This window comes from Megalobrama amblycephala, linkage group LG10 (assembly GCF_018812025.1).
Source record: "Megalobrama amblycephala isolate DHTTF-2021 linkage group LG10, ASM1881202v1, whole genome shotgun sequence".
Lineage (NCBI taxonomy): Eukaryota > Metazoa > Chordata > Actinopteri > Cypriniformes > Xenocyprididae > Megalobrama > Megalobrama amblycephala.
The window spans coordinates 8,770,554-8,784,052 of NC_063053.1; the positions used below are offsets into that span (position 1 = coordinate 8,770,554).

The window sequence follows — 13,499 nt, forward strand, 5'->3', positions numbered from 1 at the left end:
TAACAGTCCAAAAGTTTATTGACTGAAGAAAACACATTTATTATCATAACCCCCAAAAAGGCTACGCATGCTCTCAGCCATAGCAGTTTGTGCGAGTCATCATGCACCTCAGTGGCTCTGCGAGTCTCTTCTCTGCTCTGCTGGCAATGTCTGGAGCTAGAACACAGTTTGCTGAGTCACCCTACACCAAAAGCATTCCCTCAATGTCGTCTCTGGAGATTAGACTGTCCCTCTGTAATGTCACAGCCAGTTTTTACTCCGTTTATTATGATATCACAAGAAGAAAAACTTTCTGGCTCTCCAGAGGGTCACAAACCTACACAAATAACAGGTTGTCCTGAAAAAAACAAGCCACCATCATCCAGGGTTCCTGTTTCACCCCACACCCAACAGCCTGAAAAAGTCCTCCTGGAGACAGGAGATAAGAGTGGCCTCCTTCTGACTCAACATGACTCAGCACCAGCAGCTCCTGAGATATGGCTACCTGGAACGGTCAAACATTTGGATCACTGGGAGAGGAAAAAAAAAAAAAAAAAACATTTATTACGGCAATACCACAGCCATGAGGCAATGTACCGGAAACGTCATTTAAAATATAATGACAAAACATGGGAATTAAATAACCCTATTTGTTTAAGCCAAAATTGCTTTCTAACTCATTATTTATTGACTATTTCTATAAATATTAATGCAAAAATTATATCTCTTTGGATGATTGGTAGCAGTATTGTTAGTACATCCATTCTGAGTGTAATGATATATTTTAATAAAGTAATATTGAAAAAGACATTGTAAGCTTATAGAACCATTGCCACCAATGGTCAACCATCAACTTAGGCTTACGAAGCTTTTGAGAAACACAGCCCTGGTCAGTTTGTACTGTCAAAATCTTATGAAAATTGTAATGTTAATAAAAAAAATTAATGCATACGCAAAAGACCTCATTTAGAGGTATTTTAAAAGCACAACCAAACTCTATGCACTAAAAGATGCAATTAATAGACTTGGTCTGCTGAATGCTGCTGTTCCTCCAAACGTGACGTACCCTTCATTCAATAGAAACTGACAGGATGTGCAGCTTTCATATCAAGCAACATCTTTAATGCCATGATGTGTGTTTTCTAAAAATCTAATTGAAATCTCAGAAGATACAAATCGGTCAAGTGCGATTTGAGAGTTTTATAGTCCACCTTTAGAAGAAAAGATACAAACTTAAAGGGTTCTGTCGGGCCTTTTAGGGGCTTCCATCCTGAGATCATTTTATGGATTTGGTTTTAATTCATTTTATTTCATTTTTTACTTTATTCAGTTTTATAAATTAAACAGCTTGCTTGTAAGCATACTTTATCACAAGAAAAATATTGAAATCCTTAAACATGAAAGTAGCCTATTATGTCATCATTTAAGAAATTTCTCCTTACAGTATATAGATCATTTTTGCAACAAAGGTTCTTTAAAATTGAGCCAAGAACAAAATAAATAAGTAAATTACATTAGCTAGCAAGTTAAAACTATGTCTAGCCAGTATTATTTTGGGGTACCAGTAGAAGTAAAGAATCGCTATACTTGGCCAAACTTAAATGCGACAAAGTTACTACCAGATGCGTTCAACAAACATAGACCAGAAGTTAACTTCGGGCCAGGTGCGTAAACATGGCAAATTAGATCATATTTAACTTAAATTGTATGCATATGGATGCAGAGTTTACATTGGAAGTAGATCTCCACCTTTTATTTCCACCCTCTAATCCCCCATAGACAATATGCAAAGCCTTCTAATGCATTGGTCACACTTTAGTTTAGGGTCCAATTCTTAATATTAACTAACTATTAATTATGACTTTTGCCTCAATAAACTCATAATTACTGCTTATTAACTGTCAGTAAGGTAGTTGTTAAATTTAGGTATTGTGTAGGATTATGTAGAATAAGGTCATGCAGAATAAGGCATTAATATGTGCTTTATAAGTACTAATAAACAACCAATATCGTAGTAATATGCATGCCAATAAGCAACTTAATAGTGAAAATTGGACCTTAAGCTAAAGTGTTACCCATTTTTTATTTAATTTATGGCTCTTAATGAAAAATGTAACATTCGGTAAAGACAACAAAAGAATAAGCCGCTTTTATTAGCTCTAATCTGAAGAGTGCTCATATTTACTATAACAGCTCTGGGACTTCACTGTTTGTATCATTCCGCTTATCCATTCACATCGTTCCAGATCAGAGTATGTGTGGTGCGGAGCAGAAGCAGAAGCTGAAGTTGGCAGTGGACTGTGATCGCCCATGACTCTAACTGGTTTTGTTATCGACATGTCTGAGATCGACCATAATCACAAGCCGTGCTAATATTTAATACGACAGCACTCTTATGTTGTTCTTAAATAAGGTATTTTAAATTATTTGAAATCAATCTGGGGCCCCTTGTAAGTTTGACGAGGCCCTCTAGTGGGCTCCGTCCCCTCTGCCCTATACAGCAATTAGGCTAATTAATGAAACACTATGTAGTGCACTTTTCCATTTCTCATTTAAACAGACATCATCTCACTTCTCATTTAAGAAAAGTATTCTTCCGACATCACTAAAACAGGTGACACGAGATCAAGAGACCCCGTCCCTCTGAGAGAGAGAAATAAATAAATAAGAAATGATCAGTCCACTGTCCTAACCCGCCTCATCCCATCTCATGCATGGCTGCCAGTGATGGTCTACTGGGTGTCAGCTTTTATTGGCACGATACAAAGCGAAGTGCCAAGCTCCGCTGCCTCGATTCCCCGAGCAGACTCGGCCTCTGGAATAAAAGCTTGCAAAATGTCTCGCACGAGCACAGAGACATAGCAATGCTGGGCTGGAAGGAGGAAGTGCAGTGGAGAGGGGAGGGACCGCGCACAGAGTTCCAGACTGCTGCCGCGGCGCTGAGAACTTGTGCGCATGGAGCGGCGGGGGACAGCTGGAAGAGCTTCATACTGCAAACTCAAGGAATAGCAGGTAAATAACCCTCACGGGCCTTTCCAAGTGACACATGTCAAATAGTTGGTTAAAATGTACAATTTAAGTAAGTGAAAGAGAGAAGAACTGGCGTAATGGAAGTTTTTGTCCTGAACTCTGTAGCAGGTGCAAGCGCTTCATATCCTCTTGACATGGCGAAAGGCGTGTTCGTCGCGCGCGTAAGCGTAATTACATTACTTTTGCGCAGGGCTTCTTCATCAGTAGTTTTAACTATAGTTGATATGTTTTACTTTTCTTCCTCTTTTCTTTTCTTTTTCGCCTCAGCGTTTTATTTTTTTCCAGTTTTCCATATGGAAAAAGTTTCCCGATGGAACTGAGTGGAATTTTTTCCAGTAATTGAATTGATAATGACATTAAAATATAGGACATGTATTCCTTAATTATGTGTGCTGTTAATATTTCGTTTAAATTCAACTTTGAACGTTACTTTCATTATCTTACCATACGCACCTGTTGCTCAGTATGAAAATTCCTCACTATTTTTAGCAATATGGAGTTTTGAGAACACATTTTCTTTGAAAAATAAAAAAGCCTGTTTTAATAACATCCCCATTTTTTATCAGTAATATGTCTGGGGAAATTTATCAAATCGAAAAGTTTTGTCCTTCCAACTAAGAATGTGTTTTTCAGAAATAGTTTTTAAAACGTTTGTTTTCTTCGTTATGTTAGAACAGAATCTTTCCATTCTTTTCACTTTCATTTTTACTCGATTTTCTTCGGTAATTAAATTCAAAGTGGTTGAAACCTAATGTGATCCTTATAAAGTGATAACAGCAAGTTAGTTTTTACTTAATAATAATTTGAAAAAAAAAAAAAAAGATATTAGGCTATTTTTGTGAGCAGTTTTTTTTTTTTACTATTGTTATTATTATGTGCAGTGATAGACAGGCGAAAATGACTTACACGATGTCTTTGGTCATTTCTTTCTCCGTGGATGCGTGAGTGTCTCGAGTTTCTCTTTTGTGCCCTTGTTTGGTTTCTTGTACACTCGTTAGTGCTCACGGAACGAGTCATATGTGCAACACAAGAGAAACTGCATTGATCGATTGTGTAAAAATACCGCGTGCGAGAGACAACACTTCTCACATTATTAGAGAGAAGCGATTCATCTAACTTTTTTACTGAGAAAAACGCAAATTTATAGACAAACAAAGTTTATTTTACGAGGATACGAATAATCACCAATTAAATATAATTATCAAATCTGTAATGGAGGCCTTCAAGAAAACAATAACCGTTTTTTTTTTATACTTCAGTTCAGTTTTTAACTTATTGAGGCGATTAAAACAACTTTAATCTATCTTTTAAAGAAAAAAAAAAGGATGGCTTTCACATCCGTTCACTTAAAATAACAGTTTCACAGTTTATGTTTGTAACTTTTGCGCATCTCAAGAGCGTAATACCGCCATGTATGACAACATTTATTGCACTTTGTTTCAGGCATGTTTGAATGTAAAATCTATTTTACACGTTAATGTGGCACCTTAAAATGTGCGCAGAGAAAGAGAGAAATGAAATGATGAAGTGAATAAAACGAGTGTTCTCAATGGCAGTGTGGTGAAGTGTGGCCAATGTAAATGAGGCTTCTAAAGTGAGCTTCTTTTATTTCTGTGACAGCCTCAGAAAGCAGTTCCTGCATATCATCTTTGAAAGATAGCAATCACACTATCCTACGCCCTCAAATGTGATGAAATCCTCACTGATGCAAGGCAGGCCAGTCAATGGATATCCCATTTGACAAAAGTTATAGAGAGAAACTAAACAGCGTTTAGAAGTTCAGCTCTCCTAATTAGAAATCATTATTTTTTACAGTGTTTATACCATTATCCAATATGCACAAACTATGCAAAAGAGCCACATTTGTCATTTCTGAAGGCATGTTTATAATTGTTTTATTAATGTTTATTTATATAATCATAATTGTATAAATTAAACATAATGATTTATGTAATCATATATGTATATGGGTGAATTCAGCATGATTGAGACACTTTTTGCCATTAAGATGATTTGAAAAAAGTGTCCTAATCAACCTGAATTCACCATATATATATATTGGGTTTAAAACATAAACCCAATATTTTTATTAAGAAAAGCATGATTTTAGGAATTTCAGTTTTTGAATATTGTTTATAACAATAGAAAAAAAGAGGAACGTGGTGAAGATGCTTGTTCACGGAAAATGAATATTAAATTAGTGCCACCTGTGTGAACCAGAATATATTAAACATTCTTCAGGTGTCCATAAGGAATACTATTACATTTGTCTCATGTTAGAATATTCTTTTGAACTTACTACAATTAAACTAAACAGTTAAATGAAGACATCAATGAGTAATAGATTAAATTATTATTTGTTAGCAAAAAAAGCAGTACATTTGTGTTAACATCAAAATATTTATTTGAACGAGGCATCTGTGTTTGTATCATTTTTAGAATGGGAAAAAAATATTTCTGCTATGACTTAAATCAGTATTGCTCCCACTGAAATCAGGAAAAATTCCCAGAATTTTTTACATCCTTTTATAATATTGCTGTTTTATGCAAAGGCAAAAATTCCACCATTTACCCTCTGCAACCCTTCTTGACTCATTACAATAAGATGTCCTTTATGTAATCGTCCCTGAGTGAAATGATGAAACTGCACTTGTTGCAAGTAGTTCTTTAGTTAAGTCATACTCACCTTTGAATGGCTCCAAGTGCTGCTTTGGCATTTTGTCTGTTTAACGGTTTTGCAGTGCCGAGTCTCCACCCATCTCTTCAACTTTTTTTCACACATTCATCTGTTTTCCTACCCTTTACACTCCCTTTCTTTTCACACACACACGCACACGCACATGCACACACACACACACACACACACTAATGGTGTTTTAAAACCCACAGAGCTCTTCCTGTCGCTATGATAATATGCTTGACTATGCTAATCTCCTGTCTTAACTGCGACCAGTGTCCTACACGCATATCAAGGTTTGACAACACAAGCAAAAACTTGTGAAAAAAGAAGTAACTGAATGTGTGAATTGAGATAACATTTGGTATAGTAACAATTTTATTTTTACTACCTGTATTTATAAAAGGTCAGGGTAACACTTTATTTTGATGGTCCCTTTTGAAGTAACTTTGCAACTACATGTCAACTAACTCTCATTAGAGTATTTGTATACTGTCTGCTCAATATCTCAATAACTCTTTGTTGTGATGGTCCCCCAACAGACATTTTACTGACTATAAGTAACTTTGCAATACAAGGCAACTTGTTCGAACCAGTCTACTAATACTCTTCTAACGCTTTGAGAGTTAGTAGACATGTAGGTGCAACATTACTTTAGTCAACAGAATGTGTGGTAACACTTTATTTTAAGGTGACGTAGTTACACGTTACTACATGTACTTACTATAGCAATAACTGTAAATCATGCATAATTACGAGTAACTAACCCTAAACCTAACCCTAACCGTACATATAGTTAATTAATATTACTCAGTACCTATTTGAGTAAGTACAATGTAACTACATCACCTTAAAATAAAGTGAAACCAAAGTCGGTTGATCAGGTAACTGATATGATAACTAGTCCAGAGTGGCTTAAGTGGGAGAATAAAGCAAGCATTTTCCTCTGGTTAAAATAATTATGCATGAGGAGTATTTTTACTTTTTCTCCCTCGCTCTTTGTCTACACCATCACTATTTCCCCTCTCACATCTGTTCAGAGAAGGGGGCGTAGGGGAATACCATACCGCCACCCACCTGATGCACTCGACTTCTCCACTCCATAGAGCCTGTTCATGTGTCTCAGTTATGAAAAAGACAGTGCATCAGCCTTCAAGATGATAGATGGTTAGTTTGTGGTATGAGGAATGCGTCACATATGATGCAGTTTTATTGCACCTAACCCAAACCCAAACCTGACCTGACTCTAACCTCAATCAACATCTTTTAAAAAGTTGCAACTTTAACCACTATGCACTTATATAAAAAAAAAAAGAAAAAAAAAAGAAATGATAATAATAATTGCAAAACCTTTTTGCTATATTGAGGTTGAATACTGGTAAGGTTAAGGGAAGAGTCAACCGTGTGATACTGTATTGTACATGTAATTACAGAAATTAATTACAGCTGCAATTACATGCATGTATTTTTTAAATATAGGCACAAAATAAAAATGTGTGTGTAAGTGCATTGTATCAAATTATAAGTTTAAATGTTAGAAAATAAGGTTATACTTTATTTGGTAACACTTTATTTTACAGTGTCCTTGTTACAAATGTTACATGTAGTAATAACTAAATATTATGCATAATTGCACGTAACTAACCCTAAACCAAACTTAATCCTAACCCTATAGTAAGTACATTAAGTTATTTAATATTACTCAGCACTTAAATGTATAATTACACTGTAACAAGGATGTCAAAATAAAGTGTAACCCACTTTATTTTAGTGGCCTTGTTACATGTGTTACATGTTACTGTGGTAAGTATAATTTTAGCATAATTACATGCAACTAACCCTAAACCAAACTCCAACCCTAATCCTAACCCTATACATGTAGTTAATTATTATTACACAGTACTTAAATGCATAATTACACTGTAACACGGACACAAACTAAAGGGCATACTTGTTACAGTGTATTTATACATTTAAGTACTGAGTAATATTAATTAACTACATGTGTAGGGTTAGGATTAGGGTTGGGGTTTGGTTGCATGTAATTATGCATAATTTTAGTTATTACTATAGTAACTACATGTAACATGTGTAACATGGACACTGCAAAATAAAGTGTTACCATAAAGTGTTACCAAACATAATAGGAAAGACACTTAATATAAAGTGGGACCAATCCTTTTCAAAAATCCCCAAAACAATACAATAAATGCAAATATTTTTCTCAGTATGACACTTTGAATTGAAAAAAAAAAAAGTCCAGATAAAACATTTCCTCAGAATGAAACACTGGATTTTTAATTTATACAAATATTCAACCATGAGTCAAACTTTTACATTTTTTATTGCAAATGACTTATTATCATAAATGCACCATTTCTCAGGTCCGGTCACAGATTTTCAGTTATAATTCAGTGTTGCTGGGCCACTGAAACAGGTTCTCATCAAGTTTTTGCATGCATTTACCCAACCCATGTTGTTTTTGATGGCAACATGTGCCTCCTGGTAAAAATCAAAGCCAGACCACTGGCAAGAAACTGGCAAGTAAGCCAAACGCCTTCCTTCTATCCAGATTGGGCTGCTGTCTCACAGTGGCCAATTCTGTGAAGTGTTGAAAAGATTGTTGATGTCCCATTTAGACACTCAAAGAGGTCTGTGAAGATCCATGAACAGCTCCTTGGTCTTCATAACAGCTGATCTGATCTGTGGTTTGCACATTGTGACATTGTGCAATCAAAAATTATATATATTGCATATGTTTAAATATGCATTACATTTATTTTACAACACAACCAGAATGAGAATCAATTAATACAGAATGAGTCATTTCTGAAGGAATTTTAGCCACTAATGTCATATTAAGAAATTCAGATTCACATTAAAAAAGGGTAAGAAGTCATCTAAACAACTATTTTTAGAAAACAGTATATTCAGAGGAAAATATGTTTTTCTTTTCAGTCCTTTTAATTTATACACACACACCACAAATGTAGATTTGCATATAAACATATGAATGGAAGAAACACACACAGAAAACATATTTCTCTTCAGCTAAATCACATTTAATTGCGATTAGCTTGTCGTGTCTACCTGCAATCCTTTACCCGCCACTGACCTTTAACCTTCTCCATTTCACACACACACACAACGACACCCAGGCACGGGCACATGTATCTCACGGCAGACGAAAAAATGAGCCCTCACCAGGGTTTTAGGCGTGCGAGCGGGTCGCAAGTCCTCCGAGAAGTGCGATCCCCAGGAAGACTGGGACATTGCGACAGACGGTAGGCCGCTGCTTTCCCACTATTTGTTCCAAGTGCGTGGAGCCATCTGTCATTTAAAAACAGGAAGGCCTACGTCCCCCTTCTCCCAGGAGCTCTTTTCAGCTTGCTTGGCTATTTTCAGGAACTTCACTGCTCCCTGTGTGGCTGGCGGGGCCGGGCGTGGGGCCCTAACGGGAGCGTCTTGAAGTGGCAGCGAGGCCGAGGCTGTTGTGCCCATCTGCTGTGGGCCCAAGTGGCCGCTACATTATTAATGGGGCCACGAGCGCTGGTGACTTCTCAGATATGCAGGCCTGGCCTGAGGAAGTGCTCATCACCGACTCCTTCTGAGGAGTCAAAAAACACTCATTTTGGCCCCCCTCACATTTTCTTCTCGTCCTATTCTCTCAGTGAGTTGTTTCCGCCTAACCTTTCCCTTATTTCTTCATCTGTTCATTTCTTGTCTCCGATAAACCTGCTTATTTTAATTTGTACCCTCGCTGTCGTTTTCCTTCTGTCACCTTACTCATTGCACATCTCGTCTATGTTTCCATCTGTGTGTGTGTGTGTGTGTGTGTTAAAGAGAAGCAGAGAGATGCAGAAAGAGTTGGGCTCGCCGGGCTCACCCATGCATGCTCAGTAAATTAGTGTGAACACGGGCGCCAATCAGCTGGCGATGCCAAACACCCGCATCCTCCATGACCCCGGGCCATCTAATTTTCTGCTTAATTTTGCGGCAGTCAGTTTGCATTTTTGGATGATTATGTGGTGGGAAATTAACAATAAATAACAAATGTGGTCTGAAAGCCTGTTCCTTTCGAGACTCCCCACCCCATACCCCGGTCTTGTAGTCCACCAAATATATTCTCTTAGTTCACCCCGTCTGTCAGAGCAGTAATGAAAATGTCTGTAGTTCTTTGTAATGTAATGTGGAAGACAGTGGTGTGTGTGGCTGGAATGGGGCTGTTCTTGCCAGGGTGATGGAGATACACAAAGAAAGGCCATTCTCCTTTAATCACCAACCACTTCTCTTATACAGGGTTATTTTTGAGGCACCGAGCGCTGATGATACATTTTCTCTCTTACTTTTGCTCCTGTTAGAATACCTGCACAGGATGGAGACAGAGGAGGCACAGGAAATGTCCCAGATAACAGGTAAGAGTCGCCTCTCATATGCTCAAAGCCACAGAAAGGTCTAGACGATCAAAACAGTCAAAGCAAAGATAACCGTATTTTGACTGTTCAACGACAGGCTATGTGTGAAGGTCTGTCTCATCAGATATATGTTAATGCATAGGTGATTCTAGACCACATTTAGGAGGCTTCAGCTCACAAAAATGTCTGATTAACTCTTAAAAATATGACCTCTTGCCATTTTAAAGGAACAAAATATAAGTTTATAACTTATAAGGGTTAGTTGACCCAAAAATGAAAATTCTGTCATCGTACTCACCCTTGTGTCAAGGAAACATCCCAAAGAAAGTCAATGGGGTCCAAAAATATGTCCCCTTAACTTTCATTGTATGGACAAAAACATTCATCGAAATATCTTGGTTCTGCAGAATAAAAAATACAGGTTTGGAATGATGTGAACAATATCTATCACTCATCAGAAAGCTCTGTGTTCCAGTGAAATACCAAGTCAAGTACATCCAAATGGTACATCCTTATTACTGATATACATATATACTAGCAAACAGATTCATTTTTAAATTATACATTCAGCAAGATTTAAACTTGTGACCTCTCGCACTTGTTCCTCATCCTCAAGGATGACATCTTGAATCGGCACAGGGTTAATGCAAAAGCTTTTCCAGGAAAATAGATAAATGGAAAAAGGGAACACGCTGAATGTAGTAACCGGGTCAGAATTTGTGCTCTGTCGACATTTTCATATCTAAATAAAGTTATGAAACTTGCACAAGACTCATTATAGCGAGCTCCTATCTTGCTACATTAGTGAGCATATATTTTATACTCTTTAGTCTATTGAGGTTTGGCTTGCTATTTGGCTTGCTGTCCACAGTGGAGGGGTTCCAGGAAGCAGCTTCGACTCAAGCTTAGATATACCCCACTTCAGGACTACAAAATAATGTTGGTGTCCCAGACAGCAATATAGTGTCGGCCCAGATCCGTCCCATATCTAGTATGACTGGATTCCACACGTACCAGATGTGGGCCGGATATGGGCCAACACTATGTTGCTGGGGTAGTTGGGGATGCTGAAACAGCGGATGCAGGATCAAGGTGAGCTGCTGCTTATATGCTCCAGCAGTTGAAAGATAAGATAGGTTCACCCCTCCAAAAATTATGTTTAGGAATTTCACAAATGCTTCTGAGTGTCAATGAGGGGGATACAATACAACCTTGAGCAACCACAATACAACCCTTTTTTTTCTTTTCTTTTTTTTTTTCTTTTTTTGAAGGGGAAGTGTGCAAATTCTATGCTAGTGTCACCAAATGGATTTATAAAAATAATAGGTGTGTTCATCAGTTTAACCGATCAGTGAGATTTGCCGCTTGTAGTCGAATGAGTTGAAAACTGAAACATTTAGTAGGACAATTTCTGCTTCCTCAAGTGATGATTGCAGTTTTTGCATATATTATCATAGTGGAAGTGGTTATCAGCAATATTTGTCAAATACACAGATGTTTCAGATGTTTTCATGTAGCAACAAAAACACTTTTCATTCAATACTTCATGTACTGCTTAATTCAGCACCTGTATCTACAAGAACAACGTTTAGCATAAGCCTATACTATTTAAATACCAATAAAGCGGGGTCTGTATTTTTAATCAGTTTTATTTAGATAAACATGACACAACATTAATATTAAATGAAAAGAGTTTTACTGTTATAAAAACATGGATGTGTGAGCATTAGCAGAACTGAAGGTAGCAGAATGAACACAATACACAAGTGATCGTTGTCATCAGCGAATCCAGCTAATCGTGAAACAACTTTGACGTCAAACTTGTGCAGCCGTTCTGAAGAAGCTGTGCAGAATGAGCCAGCTGACTGCTCTCGAATTCAAACTTCTACTTTTAAGCATTTGTCAAAGTAACATGGAATCTGCACCATCTCTAGTTGGACAAAATTTCTAACCCACATGCACTGCTTTAAGTCAGACACTGGTCAATCTGCTAAGCGACACATTAAGTCGAAAACACATAATGGCTATTTTCAAACAGGTTTCCTGAACACTCAAACCACCTATCATTGGTCAGACAAACAGATAACCCTGCCCCCAACACCAATGCCATTGGTTGAGTCAATGATGTGGAATCAGCCTACAAATGGCTTACTTATTAACCCGAAAAATGACATGCATTAATTTTAGATTAATCTCCACTAAGGTAAAGTAAGCATCTATCTATATTGGTAACTTCTCTACTCTCTGCTCAGGAAGGGACAGCCCGACTGCTAACGATGGGGGAGAGGACCAAGATGAGGCCATGCCTGTTCCTGAAGACTTGTCAGCCAGCACTGGCCTCCAACACAACAACCGCACAGACAAACCACTGGGTGAGTCAGACCAGCCTAAGCTGGGACACAACCACAAAACTACCTCATTTACACATGCAATACTCAGTCTGATATAGCTCCCACTGCAGCCAACTCTTAAGGTCAACCCAAAAGTTAAAACTTTAAAACGCAAAACTACGCATGAAACAGATTCTTCATGTAGCGGTTCTCGTTCTTCCTGCAAGATCACAAAGCGAGTGCACTAGATTGTTTGAGGGTTCACAGGGTCCGAAGCACTCAATTTAGCTCATGATGCGCATCTTCAGCTTTTGTAATGAGATCATGCCTCTTTCTCTTTTTTTCTATTGCCACACATAGAAAAGAAAAAAAAAACATCAAATCAAAAAGGAAAATCTTTAAGAACTTTAAGTAAAACAAATTAATTATTTTCCTCTCATCAGAGTAATAGTTACCTACTGGTTCCAGAAACCGTGGGATATTTAAACAGCAGATTGCTAATTTAATACACTGAAACAGTGTTTACTCACTGGCTGAGCCTACACATAACATGCTCAGTTGTGCCATGAACCCTTTAACCCACACTTATTAGGAAATTTTTCTCTACTTTTTTTATACTTCTGTTCTTCCTTTTGTACTTCTCCGGTTTATTCTTGAAATTTCTTGTTTTTTTCCCTCATTTTTAAGTCCTTTTGGATAAAAGCATCTGATAAAATCTTTGAATGATTTAATGTAAATTCAAATTTTATTGAAAAACTATTCAAACAATTAGTTTTCCAACAACAAAAACTAAAAGGTAAGTTTGGGGTCAGTAAGATTTTTAGATGTTTTTGAAAAAAGTCTCTTATGAAGGCTTATCAAGGCTGCATTTTTTTAATTGTAAACACATTGTAAAAAAATATTTTAATGATTTATAGTTACATTTTTTCTTTTGTCAAATCAACTTCAATAATGAATGTGGTTTAGATAACATAATATTTAGAGTTTCTGTTAATTAAACCAATCACCTTTATTGTATAAACTCAAATTTTTAATTTCAATGAACTCAAAATTAAGGTAAAAAAAAAG

The 13,499-nt window shown here is 36.9% G+C and overlaps 1 protein-coding gene and 1 long non-coding RNA gene across 8 annotated transcripts in view; one reads left to right on the plus strand and one right to left on the minus strand.

Moving 5' to 3' along the window:
• On the minus strand, window positions 1-4,226 carry LOC125276652. Its single transcript, XR_007186708.1, has 2 exons — window positions 3,916-4,226; window positions 1-509 (listed from the first exon to the last, which is right to left on the minus strand). It is a non-coding gene; the product is annotated as an uncharacterized LOC125276652 (long non-coding RNA).
• Window positions 2,024-13,499, plus strand: part of ikzf1 (IKAROS family zinc finger 1 (Ikaros)) — a 26,675-nt gene continuing 15,199 nt past the window's right edge. For 2 of the 7 annotated variants that reach the window (XM_048204347.1, XM_048204352.1), the window contains exons 1-3: window positions 2,040-2,991; window positions 10,048-10,101; window positions 12,354-12,473. In XM_048204347.1, the coding sequence (XP_048060304.1) occupies window positions 2,694-2,991; window positions 10,048-10,101; window positions 12,354-12,473 (472 nt within the window). In that variant the 5' untranslated portion in view covers window positions 2,040-2,693. Of the gene's footprint in view, window positions 2,992-10,047; window positions 10,102-12,353; window positions 12,474-13,499 lie in introns of all 7 variants that reach the window. The other 5 variants (XM_048204350.1, XM_048204346.1, XM_048204348.1 and 2 more) reach the window with 5 other exon arrangements.